Genomic DNA, 19,703 nt, shown 5'->3' with positions numbered 1-19,703 from the left:
CCGCTTAGTTCTGGATCTTTTATTGCTGGGTTGTTTTTTCTTTTCCTATTTGTGTCTCTGTAAGTTTGTGATTTTTTTCTTAATAAGTGTTTCATTGTTATTTTTTTATTAAAAGCTCAGTCTTGCTCAAGTGGAACTTCTATGAAGTTACTGCTTTTTATCAGAAATGAGACTTCAACCATGAAAATTTTGGAGAGGTTTCATTTCACTTCCATTGACAAGGGCATAAATGATAGTATAGTCAATCTGCTTTTGAGCACTGATTTTAATCCAAGTCCAGCAGAGCTGACACCCCTTAATATAACTGAATATTTCCATTCTGTGATTATCCAAACTGCCTATTTGCTGTCCTGCCTTTGCTGGTTTTTAAAACATCTGGGTGCCAGTCAAAGATCAGAGTCCCATTGCTCTAATTGTATGATCAGGCTCACAGAGGGACACTGCCATGGCAGCTCAGGTTTCTGTGCTTCCCCAGAGCAGTAGCTCTGGAAAGGGAGCTGTAGCACCCAGCTGTGGGACATTGCACCTTGCTGAGCTGCTCTTGCACTGCTGGGAGCTCTTCCCTCTCTCACTGGTTTCACTGAACACTCTGCAATATACTGGATGGAGGCCTTGGGGCCCAGTCTCCCAGGGAGAGTTTGGATTAATTAAATTGCACAATCATGAAGCAAAGATACAGCATACAATGAAATGTGCTTATTTCATTTATATGAAAGCTGTAGCAGAGTTTTTAAAACTTAGTCTTTCATAGTACACTAGTATCAAGTGCTGTTCTGTAGTTAAAAATAACAAAATCCTGATGAGATGAGACCTCCTTCCAGTTCTGTTTTCATCTTGGCAGAGAAGTGTGAAGAAGTGTTGTTTATAGTATGTAGATGACAAGGTTTGGGTTTCACAGATAAGCAAAGTGTGAACTCTTAAAGGTTAACTCTGTACGCACATATTAGAAATTGGCCCGAGTCATAAAGTTTACATCTGTTACAGGATCTAAATACAAATTTCACTAAAGCTCAGAAATATTCAAATGTGATGATCATATGCATAGTTAACAGATCTATGCCTCTAAGCAGTAATTTGGCTGTGAGTCTGGAAAATTCCAAGAGTTTGGAGGATTAATGTCTTTTACCCTGGCAAGCATTTGAAAACATTATTGAGTTCAACATGCAAATGCACATCTCAGATTATATATTAATCATGATCATGTATAGTTTATCCTCTTTATCCCTTTCACTGTTGAAAATTATATTAAATAAGATACATACCAATTCCTGCTTGACCTACAATCCAGGAAAGTCGAATAAAGAGCATCACACCCCAAATATTAAGCATGCATCTTACCTAGGTTTTAAAGAAAAATTCCTGCATTAGTTCAAGGTTGAAAGTAATGTTGAAAACCAGAAGGGTGATAAAGTGCATTTCACCCCAAACATCCCTGAAGTCTGCCTCCCTCTCTTAATTCTTCAATGATTTAAGTGTAACAGAACTGATTTTATTTTAATTTTTTTTTTTTTTTAAGAAATGCAGGTAAGTTTCTCACCAGCACACCCTTCACCCAGCCGAACTTGACAAATCCTGTTTTGTTTTCTTCTTCCTTGCTGGCTGCTGTCTCATCTCCAGCGCTGCTTTCTCCGTTGGCCACTCTCTCCACGGAGCCGGTGCTCACAGCAATGTTCTGAGGGATCACACAGAAAACAAATACATCTCTGGGCCAGGAAGTGGAAGACATGATAGAAAAGAATTCCATAGATCCTGTTTTACAGTCACTGGAGTAGAGAGAAATATTCTGCTCACACCAGGCATCAGCAGGTGGGCTTGCTGACAAGGGGAGAAGATGAAAGAATCTCTTAAGCAGAGTAAATACATTATTACCTGATCTGATACTAACCTGTTTTATTGTAAGCTATTCCACATATATGTTGTGTTGGCATGTTTGTAGAGTGTCTAACATAATGAGGGTCGTGTGGTTGACCTCTGCATGCTCTAGCACCAGTGTAGGAATAATGCTAAGTGTAGAAATGGGGATAATTGCAAACAGTGAAAAGAGACCTAACTGAGTGCAGCTTGGCTAAGTTCTGTGATGAAATCTAGTGTTTCCTATTGAATGAAGTACAAACATAACTGCAGCAGCACATGGGTAACATATTCCTGAAAACAATTAGAGAAATGCCAGTGAAATGTAGAAATTGAATAATCTTTTCTGTGGCTTAGCCACAGTTGGTGTTACCATAGTAGATAGGATTAGGAAATGCCATATTTATGGTGCAACAAGAGTGAGGAGCCCAGAATTTTAGATTGTTCACATCAATTACAGATATAAATGTGTATTTTATCTCCTCAGCTCTCTTGCCTCAGAATCTTTGATATGTTATATATATTTCTTTTAGCTTGAATAGGAATCGGTCGGGGTGCTGAGATTTGTACTTATTGTAATTGTCTTTTAATTTAATTTGATTTTTTTATTCAGAGCACCCACTGTTTCTGTGAGAAATTGGCATTAGGTTAGCAATTGCCTGATTTTTGTGGGTCTTCCTCAAAGGCCTTCAGGAAGGACCCTGCACATTGCCATAGTCTGGCAGAGAGTCAGGAGTGGGTACCACTCCTGGTGAGGAATCAAGATGCTTTTAGGCTTTGGTAGGTGATGAAGAGATTTTCAGATTAACTTAGCAGGTCAGGGAGGAAAGATATCTGTGATTCTGTGAAACATGAGATTTTAAATCTTGGTTAACTTTAAGGTTGTTTCTATATTTTGTCCACAAATTTAAAAATAGCCAACACACAAACCCAAAACAGACATAAAGACCAGCTGTATATGCCTCTTATACAGCTGGTCTTTTAGATGTCTGGAGTTGGCTCTCAAGGAGGGAGGCTTTAGCCAAAATGATATAAGGTTTTAGAATGCCTTTGACACAGTAAATCCCAGACTGTGCTCACAAATGAAAAATAAGTGACTGGATAATATGTTTTGACATGGGCTAAGCTTGGTGTCTGTTGCCCTTCTGGCCCAAAGAGTGGGAATACAAGATCTGTTGGAAGCCTGTGACTTTGAGCTCCTTTGAGATACTTAGATAATTTTGACAATTCTTACTCTGAAATAATAATGTCTCTGTTTGCTCAAAATACAGTAAATGATTGAAGTCAATGAAGGAAGATTAGCAGAATAATATGACAGGCTTTTTGCTACAGTGGTTAGAATTTCAAAGACAAAAAATTAAAAGGGCTTGGTCTTTGTACTTGAAACAAGTTGTTTCCTCTGTAGTTTGAATTAATTTGTGCTCTCTATGCCATTATCATAAATTACGGCCTTAAACCTTCCATAAATGCATTTTAAATTGGTGTGCTTTAGTGAATGATTGGTTATTTACCAAGCAGCTGTACCTGTGCTACTCATGCATTAAGGATGTGGAATAAGAGTGACAGAACATTTTGAAAAGCTACTAAAATAAAAAGGTTTCTGCTTTAAAAATCCCCCCAAAAAACCCTAACCCAAACATTTTCCTTTCCTTGTTTCAGAATGGCTTATTCTTCATCTCTCCTGGGGCTAAAGATGATGAGCTCATCAAATCTCCATAACAAGTGTGGAGAATAGCCAAGAGGAAGAAAGGTTAGATTATTTTTTATGTAGGGTAAATATTAAGCCCAAGTAATTATCACCAGCCATCAGCTGTGAAATAGCACTTAGACTATTTTTTAGGGATTTAATTGGCTTAATGTGTGCAAAAACTGACACATCTTGCTAAAAGATGACACACATTTGACTCCAGCAGTGTAGAAACTAGATATTTGAAGTTCCTTTCAGCCTGTCTTACATTCTGACATTTGAAAAATTACATATTAAAAAATGTATTAAATATTAATATTTATCTTCTGATGTTAAGCCCAGCATCAAAGCACAATGGGAATGCTTATGTGATGTTTAGCAATCTGAAGTCAAACATATGCCACTTCTTATCAGAATCTCACAACAGGCTCTGACAGAACAGTTGTCTTCAAAAACTTGAGTTCCAAATCGGGGGCAAGGGGGGTGGGATTGCCTTGGGGTATGGTGTGGTAAACCCAGACTTTAGTGGTTAAGTAAAAAAGGAATAAAGCATCTGCTTCAGGAGTGCACCTTGGGCCATCACTGTGACTCCTGTCCAGGCTCAGTGTGGCACCCCCTCCCTCCCTGCCAGGGCTGGAGCCCCATCCAGAGCCTGCACAGCCTGTGCCTCCTGAGAGCAGCTCTGCCTTCCCACACAGCTCAATTTCCCTTCCTACTAAGCTCCTGTTTGGTGACCTCGTGCTTGTTTATTCCTCAGCAAAAGCTCAGCAGACAGAAGTGATTTGTCCAAGGTCACCAAGTGAGATCATGGGACAGGCAGGAATGGGCTCCAGCCATGCTAATGGGGCATCGTTTGTTCCAGAGCTGTGCTTGTGCTCCCAGACCAGGGCCACAACCCACAAAAGGGCACAGCAGGTTGCCAGTGTAACAAAAATCCCATTACCTATGACATTCACCTTCCTGTTTTGAAAGACATAAGATTATCTTTCTGTAAGATGCATACTGGATGCTGGAAAAAAGTCTGGAAATCTTTAAGTTAGGATATGCTTTTTTCTCTTTTTTTCTAACAGTCCCAACACGTGAAACAATTTTCTCTTCATTTTACTTTGTGGTGTAATCTGCCTTCTTTTTAATCATCTTTAAGAGGAAGCCTTAAAAAAACCCCTAAAAATTATCTTTTGTTTAAAATATACAAACTATTGAGAGAAAAAACAGTAAAAACCCCAGAATTTTCTGGTTACCATCAAAACTGAAAATCCTTTAATGTGCTAATGTTCAGTACATGTTCATTCAGCATTATGTTCAAAGCCAATATACAATTTTACTCCTATCTGGCCACTAGATAAGTAAATTATTTCTATAAGAGGATATTTCTTCTGAGCATGGAAATGTGTTTAGTCCTTTCAGTAGCAGTTTGTACATCTGCAAATGAGTAGGGATACTAAATTGCTATGTTCCCCTTTTTGTATCCGCTTTGTTTTCATCTTTGAAAATGTTTGTCCTTTTAAGCCATTTTACACAGGTATGGACAGCTTAATTTGAGTAAGTCAGGCCAAAACTAGGGAAATGCCCTAATAAGATCCTAAAGAATCAGGTCCTGATTTACTAATGTCTATATTTTTTCTTGATTTCATTACTTTATATTAACCTCCATAGGAAAGAGGAATCGCCAGAGAGCAGAAGTCTGAACAAGATATGGGCAAGCATTCAAAAACCAGTATTCAGACCTCAAAAGTATGAAGAACTGAGCACAATGGGGATGAGAGCTTGCTTTTGCTCAAGTTTTCTCATTTCACAATTGTCTAACTCAAAAAAAGAACAGGAGGTTTTGCTGCATATTGACACTTTTAGTCTCAGTTTAACTGTAGCAATGTTATTTCTCCTTCCAGCCCTGCCCTGATAAGTGCATATTAACCTATATTAACCTCAAATTTTTTTCACTGAATCAGCACCTGAGAAGCGTTGTCTGCTATCCCTCAACACCCTTGCTCTTGATTCCTTCTTTCTGTTTGGATTTGTCACAGCAACAAGCAGGTAGTGCTCTGGATATCTGATTCACTGAAATTGCATTTGTTTCACATAATTTTTTTTACAATGCTTATATTGGTTAATGAGTAAAATGGAGGAATCTGTCAAAATTAGTATGCATTGATGTAAAATTCAAGTTTAGAGTAAGTGTGAATTGTGTAGCTTGGTTAAAGTATGAATTGACATTCACCATCTGCCATCCTAACTCTTATGTGAAACAGAAGAGATTTGGTAGATCCATATTTTTAGACAAGATTAAGCTATGTGTTTCTGCTTATCAAGTACATTACAAATACCTTTTAATAAAAATCTTTTCTTTGAGCAGGGTACAGAGCAGAGAACGAACCGCAGCTAGCAAAGGAAATATGGTAAGTAGTTACTTGCACTTCTTCTCTTGGGCAAGGTCCATGAATTTAAGGACTTTCTCTTATTAATAAACAGAATTAACAGTCTGGAAATGGAATAAAGAAAAATTATATCTTTCCTTTTCACTTACCTTTGCCAGTTGTTCATGAATTTCTAATAAGCTTGGTCTGTTGAGCTTATTCCCACTGACGCTGCCAGTGTTTCTATAATAATCAATTTTGGGAACTGGGTCCATTGTGTTATGGCCAAAAGTTTGTAGATAATACATTTTACTGTGAGTATCATAGGGGTGTAAGCTAGCTTCTGTTTTCTCCCCATTTTGACGGAAATTGTCATATAATTCTCTTTTTCCTGGTCTGTAACTGATTCTTAGTCTGTTGTGTGTTTCATCAGTAAAAGATGTTTCTTCATAATGTGGTGGGTCAGAGCCCACATCCTCTTGGGTTGTTTCATTGTTGTCATGGTCTTCATCAATGATGTTCACTTGAAAGCGGTTTGCGTTTGGATCCAAGAAAACGTTTGGTGCGTTGTTCATTGACATCTTCAGGGGTGCCACAGACTTAGGTCACTGATCCCTGACTCTTCTGTGGCTGCAGCCACACAGTTGCAGATACAGCAAAGGTTTAGTGCTGTTGCATATCAGACCTTTGCTTCTCAAATAATGAAGGGCTGGGAATTTTCTCTTGAATCTCTAAGCAGTCTTCCTGATGTTGGCTGCAGGTTTACTGCTATAAAAGATACAAATAAACTATTTCTATTATCTTGCATGGTTAGATAAGTTTTCCACCACAAGCTCTCACCATGTATCCCTGAGACTGTCATCCTATGACTTGTTGAGTAAAAACATAGTTGAAGCCAACACAGAGCTTGTGGAGATATTCCATCTGTGATGGATGCAGTTGACCCTCTAACCAAACCAGCAGTATTTTGGTACAAGCTCCAGAGGAGGTAAAGGCCTGAGCTGTAAATGGGCCAAGAACACCTCTAGTTTCAATCTGTTTTATGAAAACCCATGAAAGAGCAGGGTGGCATGGTGAGAATCCATGTACACAGGCTTGGAACATGATCATTCTATTAACACATGGATAGTGTGGGGCTCACTCCTCTGTAGCCTGCTCCCCCAGTCCCTTCCAGGAGGGTTGCTCCCTGCATGGTGCAAATGTTAAAATCTGTTTGAGGTACAGGATTTGCATTTGTCCTTGTTGAATGTCATGAGATTCCTGCTGGCCCATTCCTCTGGCCTGTCTAGGTCCCCCTGAGTGGCAGCCCGTGGAGAGGTGAACACACAGCTGTATAATCTGCTTCTCACCTCCCCTTTCCCACACAGTTCTCCTCAATGAAAATACAGAAGCAAACAAAAACTCCAAGAGAAGAAAGGGTATGTATATTTAAGGCCTTTAGTGGGTTAAGTACCTTTGCAGCAATTTAAAGTATGGCTTAGAAAGCTCTGAAATGAGCTATTGAAATGATGGCAATCATTTGTCTTGAAACATATTTCTAAGGAGATTAGGGAATGTGATTGTATAGACCTGTATAATTCAGGAGGAGCCCAGCTTGTTCAAAACCAGAGCATGCTTAGACATTGAAACTTTGAAAGCATTTGTAAAAGCAGAAAGTTTTAGAAACAAAATGTATCTTATAAACAAATATATGATCTGAAAATCTGGATAAATAGGCCCACTGCAGACATTTTTTTAAAGTTCCATATTTTTGCAAGAGGTTGGACTAGATGAACTGGTAAGAATTTTTCAATTTAAATTTCTCAATGACTTGGACCTTTGGCACAGAAAGATAAAATACGACATCAATATTTATAGCTTAGCACCGTAAATTTTCTCTAAAATCACATATCCAAATTATAATTTGAAGAGCTGATAATAAGATATCTTCCATCTTCAGTATGAGTTACAGCTAAAGCATATTTTCTTATTTCTTCCATCAGCTATAGGTAATATTCTGCTGTCACCTCTCTGCTAAGACTCCACTTTGTCACTCCTCATATTTATGTTAGTTTTCCTGCTTAATGTTGTATAAGCCTCACAGCAACATATTACATTTATTTAGTTTATTTTACTTCTACTGGCTTTGTATTGTTATTGTTATTATTATTATTACACATTTATGATCATAGTATTCTCCTTCCTTCAGCCTTTTAAAGTTGCAAGGAAGCGTTTCATCTTCAGGCATGAAGGAGCAAAGACAAATCCTCTGTCACTGAGGTCAGTGAAAATATTTGTTTCCATCTCTGTGACTGAATGAAATTCTGATTCTTTGATGACAATGAAACATTTGCTACCAAGTAAAATGATTCTGTCATTTCATTGTCTTATTACCATATTATTGTTTTGCTAGGAAAAGTAAAATCTCTTACCTTTCTGCTGTTCTTGAAAATAATACTTAGGTTTTCGCAATGTATTTCCAGAGAGCTCTGAACTGTTATTTGTCATTAACTTTGTGTTTAGTTTTCCAGCATTATGCATATATAATGAAGTCTGCCTTATTCAGGGTAATTCAACTTACCATGCAGTCCTGTGTTTTTAGGGAAGGACAATCTGCCTCTTTTATTCATGCATATAGTGCGACCCTCTCTTTGAGGCATTGCAGACTCTGCCTTATTGGCCAGATTTTTCTCCTGTTTAATATACTGAGTAGGCCATCCAATCCCTCTCTTTCAAAACATTTCTAGATGGTGCTTTAGAAAGGCATTCTAGCTTGTTAACTTTTAACCAGCAAATGTACCTATCCATTACAATTACTGGGTTTATGGCATTGCGAAATTTCTGAGGGGGCCTGAAAATACTTTTGTTATCTCCATTTCCCTCCCCACTATGCCTGATTCTGCACAGATCATACTCTATCTTTCAGTCCTGCATATATAGTCATGCAGATAACAGGAGTTAGGACAGGATCTGCTCAGTGCTTATGCAGAAGATTCAGTGAAGTCAGTGGGATCATTCTTTTGGGGTCCTCTTGTCCTACATGCAGTTCTAAACCATTTACTCCTGACCCTATTAAAAGTTTTACTCTGTATGTTCAATAAGCCTTTGAAAAATTATGTTCTCTGTATTGTGTCTGGGAAGGCTGAGTTCCTAGTCTTTTTGGAATGAAGAAAAGAGCAGGCAGGAAATTATGAAGCTTTGTGATTAGAAGGGAATTAGATAATTTGCTTCCAGCAATAGATTGGGTCAAGAACAAAAATAGTAAGACAATATTGGGGTTCTTTGGATATATTTGCAGTGTTTGCTGTGTAGTTTAGAGATAACTGAACTATATTTAACCCAGATAGCTTAAGTACCTTCAGCACTCTAACCTGACAGCCCAGAGCTCAGCTGTGCTGATTAGATGTACATAAAAAGAATGGCAGTGTCAGGTCTCTGCAGTGGATGATCCTATCCAGCAATAACAGATCACATGAATCATTGTACTGATGTCTACCTTGGATTTTATGGCTAAATTAACTAGGATAAATGCAATATACTGAGTCTCTGAGGGTCTGGAATTTTTTCTTGTGTATAATCTGAAGTAGTTGAAAGCCCTTACATTCAAAAAATTGTTTATGTTTTGTAATTTAAATGCACCAGTGTAGATTAATATTGGCTGTTCATCTCTTGTATTTTTCAGACAGGAGATTAATGTTCTTCTCTGTACAATCGAGTATTTTGTGTTCCAAATGGCACTTGAGCTCTGCTGTTCCACTGTCTGCCTCTGCCTAGGATATAGGGCAAAAGGAATAACATGTATTTTTCAGAATACAGGAAAAAGAAAACAACTGCTGTAACTGATCTCCTTGTCTTAGCTCCTCATTGCAAACAGATCTGTTTAGCAAAAGTGACAGTGCCTAAAATTCTAACGCCAGCCTTCTTAAAAACGGAATTGAATTTCTGTCAAGTACTGTCACGCTTGCTAAACAGCTGTGTGTATGAGGGTGACCTTGAATATCCAGATTTGAATCTCTGCTTTTGCTCTTCCACTTCTGCTTTGATAGGATGTCCCATGACCAGTTCATCAGTAACAGTCCAGATCCTACACTGTGCACAACTGCTGGAGCACAAGGAGGAGAAGCAGCTGTGGAGAGTGTTGGAGTGTACAGAGCTCTGGACCCCATCCCTCCTTGAGGGCTGGGTAAAAATGGGTAACCAGCATGATTGTGTCTGCTTTGGCCTTGCCAGGGTGGTGTAATTACTGCTGGGAGCTGCTAACCAGACAGTTTAACTTCCACTTTAAAGTGAATCATATTCCATAACCAAGTGGAATACAAACATGGACAGACACCTCATCTAAGCCACAACCATTTGTTGTCCTCCACTTTTGTATCCTCAGTGTACATGTACAGACACTGAGTTTCAGAAAATTGTGTTGAATGAGGAGGGCAGGGGGCTACCACTTAAACATTCACCATTCATGAGCCTGTCTTTTTCTTCATCCTGTCATGAGACACAGTAGATGTGAGATCCTCCTCTGAAGAGCCAGATTTCATCTGATCCTTTAAATACTGGCCATGGTAACTTTCTAGTGATTTTTTGGTATTTTTTTGCTGTTAGCCATTTTTTATCTACCATTCCACTGTTGATCAAATAAAAGCAACATGAAGTACCTTTTGAGTTGCAACAAATATTTATTTAACAAAATGGATGCCACCAACATATCTCCAAAATGCAGGTATGTATAACAAATGTAACAACAGTTGGTTTCCAAAATGAAATCAACATCAAATTTAAGGCAGGATATTCTGTGAGTTTTCATGCAAGAGCATATTCAAATGTTCCTTTATCCAACCCCTCAACTTCATCTTCCCACGTGGAAGAAGGCATACTGCTGTAGGGGTCTAGTAAGATTTTGAAGCATCTGATAATTAGAAGTCCCAAGAAAACACACAAAATCCCCACAAAGGCAAAGCCAGTTTTTTGTTCTAAAGTCAGAGGGAAGGCAGACATTTCATTGACACTCATACTGGCTGAAGTGTTGCTGCAGTAATTACTGCTCATCCTTGGGCATCACATCCTGGTGGCTCTGTGGGATTTTCACCTCTATTGCTTCTTTGCCTGCATAGAAATATCAAATCAGTATGGTTAGCTCTAAATGGGGTGCATGCATCTGAGCTGTAACATATGAACATTTGAAAATGAAAACCAGCTTGGATTTTAGAAGTGTCCTGTTGTTTTTTCACATATAAATTAATGTGATAAAATTGCAACTATTAGCCTCTACACACCATTCACTTACTGGCCTCTGTTTTGAGACAGCAGACTCACAATTTTCCTGCTTTCTGTCTCCTCAAAACAGAAATTTCAGTTGTTGCAAAAACAGCATTTTGTCAGACTGGGCACAACTCTACAGATTGTGATTTGGCAAAACTCTCTAAGGTTTCCACATGCAGAAAGCCAGTATGCTTCTGAAATGACTTTACATCTGTGTGCTTAAACTACTTAAACTTGCATTGACCTCCAAGGCAATTTGAGCTAAACAGTGTGGATTTTACTCATTTGATTCAGCTCAGAGTCTACGTAGATAGATCCAACTTGTGAAATAAAAGACTGTGTGTGCACAGTCTGAAATCTTGGGGTCCAGTTTCAGAAAAAAATGCTGGGTGTATTTTGAGTTTGTAAGAAAGTGAGCAGATTGCTAAAATCCCTTCACCTTTCTCTATACCCGTCCATTCTTGTGTATGAGTAAAGATTGGTGGAAGAAGAGATAACAGAATTAAATTCCCTTCCCCTAAATCTTGCTTTCATTTGTTTCTTCTCCTTGGTCTTCCCCATACATACCCTGCCATTTTCACAGGCACAGTAAACAGGAGATGTGCTCCTGCTCCTCGGGGGCTGACCCTGACGTGTGTCCTAGAGAAGCTGGATGCTCAGGCAACTCCACCCCACTGCTGCCAGGAGAGCTCTGCATGTTTCCAGAAAGGAGAAACTTCCTGTATTTGTCTTTTTAAGGTGATTTTACCTATAGATTTTAGTTGGGGGTGAGGATAATTTGCTTTATTTCATGTTTTCCATCAGATATTGCAATCACATCTTTCTTTTGTATCTGTAGACAGTGGGAGAATTGGAAGGCCGGGACATCAAAAGTGCCAAAGGACAAAGACATTTTTATTGTACGGTTAGAACTGGAGGCTTTCTGGCTCTTGCTAACACCTATTTAACAAATGTGCCTCAGGGGAAACTCTTTTTATTAACAATTCAACCTCTTTTTCCCCAGGGAATTGCCAGTATCCATTTATTTCTTGGCAGAGTAATTAGGCCACTCAGAGCTCTGTGCTGCCATGGTACACTGCTTCAGGTGCCTGCACTGCTCAGCCAGGTTAAAGGGAGTTCCAGTGTCTGTGCTCTGTACCGCAGCCATGGCTGAGAGGAGCCATACTCTGAGTCAGTCTACAGGTAAAAACAGCAGAAAAAGTAAAAATAACTTTTGGTATTCCTGAGCAGACAGAAATGGACAGAACTTTTATCTTGTTTGGTGTCTCCTTTCTCACTTCAAAATTTGTGGGTTTTTTGACTGTTATCCTAAAGAACAAAAATTTTAGAACAAAGAGCAAAAGGGCAAAACACAAGTATGTCTTTTTTTTTTCCAATAAAGCTCAGTATAGTAGATATTAAATGTTTCCTGTTAATCTTTACAAATTTACCAGAGCATAACAACCAATGTTCTGTTTATTCTGTAGACCTTTGTATGAGATATTTCCTTGTTTTGAATAATATTCTGCTCTTTGAGTCATGCTGTTTCAATTCCTGTTAAGCTGGAAGCAAGATCCAGATACAGCCTATAGGAATTAGAAATAATGTCAACAACCAATATTTATTTTCTGAAAATATATCATAGGTAAAGCCCACCTGCTATATGAATTTTCATTTGGCATACTTCCAATTTTTCTAATTAATTTGACCTTCTGCAGGAAAAAAAATTACAGAAAGTTCAATACCACAAATTTATGTTAGAAGTCAGTTGATTTGAGCAAAAGCCAGTCAAGGAAAAAAAATACTTTCCAGAAGTTCTAGAGTAATGGGTTATAAAAATTACAAAGGTTTATACAGGAAAATTATACCTAGTCACTGGTTGGAAAAGCCAGACCCAAAAATCCCAGTTGCTCTCTTGAAAGATGTTGAGAAGAACGTCAGTGGTAGGCTGGCCATGGAGAACCCTGAATTTGAGCTGAGTCCAGACAAATAGGTTTGTGTTTGACATAACATTACTTCACCACAAAGTAATTTTCCAAGAATATGACTTCCAGTCCTAGTAATTTTGCAGCTTACACACTGGAATTAGATGAGATTTGTTTGTACATTATGTGCTTGTCAGGAGACATTATGGGACAAATCTCTGTGCAAAGCTTGATTGATGCTGAAATGTGGAGAAATTGATGTCTTAGTCTTATTTAACAATAGTTTGCCTGAAAAAGCTGCATGAGAAAACTGTGTATTTTGCCTGGGGGGGATTGGTTCTGGGAAACTCTAATGTGCAGCTTTGTGTTCTTCTGTTCCTTGTCCTGAATTTCAGAAACTGTAATTGAAGACTTAAAGTTCACAGGAAATTTTGTTCAAATTATTTATCCCCAAACCCGTGGCACCTTGAGTACCTTTTGTTGCTTTCACATTTCAGTGCTGCACACAGGTTAGATGTCCTCTCCCAGTCAGTCAGACACCTTTTCATTTGCTGCAGTGTATCTGTCAAAGTCCTGAGTCAGAAGACTCTGAATGCTAACTAACCTGGCCTGGATCCCAAAATCCTCCAAGATAGCCTTTAGGACAGCATCGTGGGGACAGGCATTGTATCATTTATAATCTGCAAAGCCATTTTGTGGGGGCTAGCCCTAGACAGAGCTTGATCTTTTTTTTTACAGGTGAGAATTCTTCTCCTTTGATTCATTACCCATATAGACACTGGCAAAAAGAAAAGCTCCTTAATTTAACATCCTGCTGTGAAATAAAAGGCCACTGGAAGTCCTTCTGAGGCCAGAAGAAACAATCTGAATCCTCAAGAAAATAGGAATGAGGAAAACAGCTTAATATTGAGCTGAGAAAAACAGAGGTATGAGCTGGGGGTGCTGGCTGCACCTATGGGGGGATGAAGGGAAACACCATGGGCACTATGTATTGTGAGGCAGCTGGAAGGAAGATGTTGAAATTCTTATTCTAGCAGAATCACCACCTCAATTCTACCAGTGTTTGGTGTGAAGATCCCAGCCTCAGCTATTTGGTGGTTTGGGGGGACAGGGTGTCATTTTTTCCAGACCTAGCCTTTACTCTCAGGTTTACAGAGACTTGAGAAGATCAAGAAAATAACCAGGATAATCATCCTGGGGTTCTGGGTTTCAGTCCTTCTCTCAAAGAACCCCCTACAGGATTTTTTTTCTAGTGGCTCAGTACTCAGGAAACTGGTATCTTTACACCATCTCAAGCTGGGAATATTCATCCTCTTGGCATGACTAAGCCTCAGGTGCCTAAAACCTCACTTCCTAAATGACACTTTGGAACAAAATTGACCACATTAGTGGCCATCTGTTCTCTTCTTGGATGTCTACAGCCCAACTGCTTGCTTGTTCATGGATGTGGTTATTCTGAAAGTACTTTAAATAGCTTCAGTCCTGAGCTTGTGCTTGAATAACAGCAGACCTAACTTGGAAAGGGACATATAAACAAGCATTCTCTGGGAGCTTTGGAAGCGCCTCATTTGCCCTTAGCTATCTGTTCAGGGAAACAAAACTGTATTCCAGAAATGCTATTACAGAAATTGGTCATAGAAGGTGGTAAGAAAAAATTAGTATTAACAATTAACAAGTCCTATAAAATAGACTAGAAATATAAATCAGCATGAATATGAAATTCTCTGAAGAGTCTGAGCTACCTGAGTTAATAACACGTGCAGAAATGCTGCAAAAGGAGCACTGTGACCACACAGCTGACTTGTCATACTCATGTGCTGACTGCATGCCTGTATTCTCTAAATTGCTGGGGAGAGCACTGTATCTTCAGGGTATGGGTTCTGAGACATTCAGGGAGGTAGGAAAGGTAGGAAAGCCGTGGCATGGAAGCTCAGCAAATGAATGGCTTGCAGCTCTGCAAAGAGAGCCCCACACAGTGTTTTTGCAGCATGTCTGGGTGCAAGCAACACTTTTCCACATAAACAGCATTCCCCTGCAAAGAAGCAGCAGCCGAGCTGTGACACTTCCAGCCTTCCGACAGGGAATGAATTGCCAAAATGAGATTTTATCTGTAGCAAATATATGAGCCTGGATTCTTCATTTGATGAGAGCTTCTGTGCTGTGAATTCAGATACGTGGTCTAGATTTGAGTAATATAGAGATGCAGGAAAATGAAACGTTTACTAGCATCATCCTTAACTTGGGAATGTGGAAAAGTGTTGCCTGCTTCCCCGGGGATGCAGGCTGAGACAGGCCGAGCACCTGCAAAGCAATTGTTGCTGTAGGATGGATGGCGCGCCCAGCCTTCGCTTTCAGCGGCCGCGCTGCCCCGGGGGAAGGCAGATTTCGGCGCTTACCCTGCCCTGCTCCCCCCGCCGCCTCCCTCCGTCCCTCCTGCCCCGCCGGAGCGCGGCCGGGCCGGGCCGGGCGGCCCCGCAAGGTCAGCCCCGCGCCCCGCCCGCCGGCCCCGCCGCGCCGCCCGCTACGAACCCTTGTCCTGCGCGCCCGCGCTGCCCATGGTGGCGGAGCGCGGAGCTGGCCGCGCCTCCGGCCCGCCGCGCCGGCTCTGCAAAGTCCAGGCTGGAGTCCCGACGGCACGGGGGGGTCCCGGGTGCCCCGCTCCCGGGCGGCGGGGGCAGCTCGCCCGGGCTCCCCTCGCCGCCCGGCGATGCGACCCCGCCGGGAGATGCTCAAACCGCCCTAATTAAAAAATTAAACACGGCCGCTGGTGCTGCCGCCTCCTCCTCCACCTCTTCGCCCGCCCCTTTCCATCGCTATTCAGCCGCGCTCCTCTCCAGCCCCGCTTTCCACGGATTAAACCCAGGAGCGTGGAAACTTCCTGCAAAACACTACGTGCGGTGCATCGGTAAGGGCCGGGCCGGGGCCGCTGCGGAGCGCGGCGGGAGCAGCCCTCCCTCCTCCGCTCCGCTGCCGCCGCCCAGGCCGGCCACCGGGGCCTCGAGGGCCGGGTGGTCTCTGCAGTGCTGGAGAACGGGGCTGCGGTACCCGCAGGAGGGGCTGCATCCCTGCCGGCCCCGGTACCGCCGAGAGGCGCAGCCCCGCCGCCGGCGCCGAGCGGGACCTGTGGAGCCGCGCTGGGCGCGCGGGGCCGCTGCTCGCCCTGAAGCAGCGGGCAGGGTTTCACACGCTCGGCTGAGTGCGCCGTGCTGAGCCGAAAGCCTCTTAGGCTGTGCCCGCAGTGTGGCCTCGGGTCCTCCCAGCAGCTCTAATAGTAATAGCGATTAAAGCATAGAGCTCGTTTTATATCCTTTCATTAGCCATGTTTAGCTGATGCTGGTTGTGTATTAGAGATGATGTTTCTATTTACCACAACAGCAGGTGTTTAAGTTGGATTAAGAAAGAAGATTCATTTTCCCAAAGCTGGATGTGTATATATTGCATTAATAAATCACAAATCTGTTTCAAATGATAGTGATTCCATATGTGTAAATCACCAGGGTGAATACGCCCCCGCAGGGATGCACGTGGGTCAGTGACACAGGACTGTATCACACTGTCATGCATCATGAGACTTATGGGACTGCTGTAGACCTACTAGCAGATTTGGTTCTATGGAAAATAATTTAAAAACTCCTCATGTTTCTTGCTATATGCAATAACACTATGGTAGGTTAAGCCTTCTTCTTGAAACGATCTGGGGAAAAAAAGGGTTTTGCCTTGCCTGCCATTTTAATGCCTGATTCCTCTGCTGTGACTGCAGTGAACTTCCAAGCACTGAGTCAAAATACAGCTTTCTCCTGCTGTTAAAACCAATGGTTAAACTGATAGTTAACTATGTACTTGCTAATGGTTATTGGCTTGATTTTCTGATGCTCCATGATTAGTCATGTGATAAACAATGTCTGTAAATCAAGCTAATTTTTGAAGTGCCTCTCATATTTAAAGATCCATGAAGACTTTATAAATAGATAGTTTTAAATAGTATAAGATTGTGCTTTCTGAATATGTATATAGAGCCCCTACTGTTCCTAACAAGCTCTAGTTTTCATTTTTAGCCCTGTCCCTGATTTGCTTGGGGGCCCCATGAAGGTCTCTCACTAGACTGAAAGCTGTAGTTTGAAATTTTGGGAGGAGCAAATAGAAGATCTCAGAATTTCAGAGTGCCTCCTCAACCTAGTATAATTCAGGGAGAGTGACAGAAATCCAGGGATTCATAATAATTGCTGAGCTTTAATATACTTGGAGAACCTTATTGGAAATATGACTTGGGGCGTAGCCAGGACCACTCTGAGTGTTGTGGCTGGGAATGAGGGACAGCATTGACAATAGAAACACATTCTGAGGGGGTGCTTCTTGCCTCTTCTGCCAGAATTTAGGCATGGATGCTGGGCCTTTCACTACCATTTTCCTGGAAAAGGTTTACTTGTGGGATATTACTCCTTATTGATACATTATCCTTTTGTCTTGTTATTCTTAGAGGATTGAACTTGAAGAATTTTTTTTTAACACTGAAATAATTGTCCCTCTTGTACTCTGGCTTGGCAGAAGTTGCTGAAATTGTGTGTTTATTTCTAGGAATGTGACACTCACGTTCTATTCTGAAGACTTCTGACTTTAAATATTGAAGATCCACTTTGGAATTGAAACTGGAAAAGAAACTGGCAGCCAGCAATAGGGCATGAGTCTCCTTCATCTACCAGTTGTCAACAGACAAGTAGCACTGTTTTTCTGTTCAAGATGGTGTATTTTAAAATTGAAAAGTGATGGGATAACAATATTTTTCTACATTTAATTTCTTTTTCACTTGAAAATCACAAGTTTTTCTTTTGCATGGGAGAAGATTTTTTGGTAAGGCAAATGGGTAGCAGTGTATGTGAATCATTCTGGATATATGTATAAAGGGAGCATTCATTACTCTTTGCTTTCAATTTCTTTATCAGGATCCATCTTTTGTATTCAACTGACAGTTACTCTCACTTTCATCTGACTTCAATCATATTTGCTGTTGATTTGATCCTTATTTAGGGAGTGCTGTGTTTCCTCAAAGGAGAGCCCTTGATCACAAATAGAGATTTTCATAATGATCTAGTAATTTGTTATGTTGAGTTGGCAAATTCAACTGGCCTAATGTAAGGTTGGGCAAGACACTTAAAGCCAAGTAGGTGCCAGTGAGTGAAAGGCAATGCGGAAGTCTTAGAGCTATTAGCTGGTCAATATGGTCAATACTTTTAAAGTTTAAGGATCACTTGAGTGGTGTAGGTGTCAAGAAAATGTAACTGTTTTGAGGGATAACTAACTCCCTTGTAACTTGCTTTTCAGCTTAGCTTTAAACAGCTCTTTGCATGTTCGTTTGCAAGCAAACTCTCCCTTCAATTGCTAGAAATTTTAAATGGGCTGAAGTGGGTAGAGTCAAGGAAGAATATTGTGCACAGAAAAAATGGATCAAGTTGAAACTCCCCTCCCAAGCAAATTTAAGCAAGTTTTTTGAGAATATGCATAATCAGGAAGCAATAGTATATAAGGGAGATAAAAGCAGTAATATAAGCACACAGCAAAAGCAGGTGGATTATATATTAATTTATGTATTGATCACAGTTGCAACTTGGAATTATTTAATGTATTTTAATTCAAGGTATTTAGCATTTTTAAAAGAATAAATATCTATTCTACCATGTTTTTTTTACATAGTCTTAAAAGGTCTGAATCTCTATTTGTTCTTGTTCAAATCCCTATTTGTACTTTTACTAGACTCTGACTTTACCAGCAACACAGAGTCTCCGGCCCTGTGAGTCTGTAGGGCACTGCTTTGGTGACTGCTGGGAATGGGGCTGAAAAACAAGTCCTACAGAGCAGTCTCCCCATGTTAAACGTCTGACTAGGTCCATTTCAATTAGGAAAAGTGTAGGGATTCAGAAGAAGGTTGAAAATCATCCCATTTGAATCCAGTCAGTGCCAGTGTTGGGGAAGGTGGAAGTGTGCATGAATACAGTGAAAACCAACAGTGCCACCTTGTGTGGGTGGGACGGGAGAGTTCGTCCATGAGGAGGCGAAGGGCCCCCGGTGCATCTCCAGCTCTGCACCCCGGCCAGCTGGGACAGGGCAAAGGGAAGGGTGAGTTCCCTCCAGACCTGCAGCACGGAGGTGTTTGCTGCCTCACTTGAAAGGCAGAGGTGGTGAGTATGTTCGGGGCACTCAGCCTGACAGTGGAAGAAGGACCAACACAAAAGCAGGTTGCTCAGTTTTTTCTTTCATAATTCAGCAGCTAGAGTAATGTCTGGGGGAAGAGGGGTAATGTGAATTGTTTCCATGTAGGAACAGTAAAAGTGCTATCAAAATCTGGTCCTATGCAGCCTTTTAGTGATAAAAAATGGGTGATTAATATTGAGACTCAAGCTGTGGTCAAGGGCTGCGCAACACTGAAGAAAAATTTTATGAGACTTAGGGAGATGTAGTCCTGCCATGGGGGACAAAGAAGTTAGATCCCTGCAGATCAAGTAGAGCAGGTCTCCTATGTGACTGATACCATGCTGTTTCTCTGCCCAGAAAGATAATGCTTAAATGCAAAGAGAGCCTTTGGGGGAAATAGTATTTGTTTTACTATAGGTCCACTATAAGTATGCAAAAGAGGGTGCCAGTTGCAGAGTAGGGTTAATTTTATTTTTTTTTAGC

The 19,703-nt window shown here is 40.8% G+C and overlaps 2 protein-coding genes and 2 long non-coding RNA genes across 7 annotated transcripts in view; 2 read left to right on the top strand and 2 right to left on the bottom strand.

Annotated features, from left to right (window-relative positions):
• The window catches only part of SLC12A1 (solute carrier family 12 member 1), a 44,221-nt gene extending 35,651 nt beyond the window's left edge, over positions 1–8,570 (bottom strand). For 2 of the 3 annotated variants that reach the window (XM_063169729.1, XM_063169730.1), the window contains exons 1-4: positions 8,304–8,446; positions 6,063–6,660; positions 1,538–1,672; positions 1,263–1,338 (exon numbers count right to left, since the gene is read on the bottom strand). In XM_063169729.1, coding sequence (XP_063025799.1) covers positions 1,263–1,338; positions 1,538–1,672; positions 6,063–6,473 — 622 coding nt within the window. In that variant the 5' untranslated portion in view covers positions 6,474–6,660; positions 8,304–8,446. The other variant, XM_063169731.1, reaches the window with a different exon arrangement.
• Positions 1,645–9,930, top strand: LOC134425254 (uncharacterized). Its single transcript, XR_010029623.1, has 4 exons — positions 1,645–1,806; positions 3,511–3,601; positions 5,892–5,934; positions 9,918–9,930. It is a non-coding gene; the product is annotated as an uncharacterized LOC134425254 (long non-coding RNA).
• A 597-nt stretch (positions 9,931–10,527) lies between these two features.
• On the bottom strand, positions 10,528–15,655 carry CTXN2 (cortexin 2). Of its 2 annotated transcripts, none has more exons than XM_063169732.1 (2): positions 15,564–15,655; positions 10,528–10,974 (listed from the first exon to the last, which is right to left on the bottom strand). In XM_063169732.1, exon 2 carries the CDS (start codon positions 10,915–10,917, stop codon positions 10,672–10,674), a length of 246 nt encoding a protein of 81 aa, XP_063025802.1. In that variant the 5' UTR covers positions 10,918–10,974; positions 15,564–15,655; the 3' UTR covers positions 10,528–10,671. The 2 variants fall into 2 exon arrangements, with proteins under 2 accessions (XP_063025802.1, XP_063025804.1); XM_063169734.1 differs by lacking the exon at positions 15,564–15,655 and adding an exon at positions 12,978–15,418.
• Positions 15,656–15,695: 40 nt separating this feature from the next.
• On the top strand, positions 15,696–18,717 carry LOC134425253 (uncharacterized). Its single transcript, XR_010029622.1, has 2 exons — positions 15,696–15,939; positions 17,610–18,717. It is a non-coding gene; the product is annotated as an uncharacterized LOC134425253 (long non-coding RNA).
• Positions 18,718–19,703: the final 986 nt, after the last annotated feature.

Source organism: Melospiza melodia, chromosome 15 (genome assembly GCF_035770615.1).
Source record: "Melospiza melodia melodia isolate bMelMel2 chromosome 15, bMelMel2.pri, whole genome shotgun sequence".
Taxonomy (NCBI): domain Eukaryota; kingdom Metazoa; phylum Chordata; class Aves; order Passeriformes; family Passerellidae; genus Melospiza; species Melospiza melodia.
This window is presented reverse-complemented; position numbering and strand designations above follow the sequence as displayed.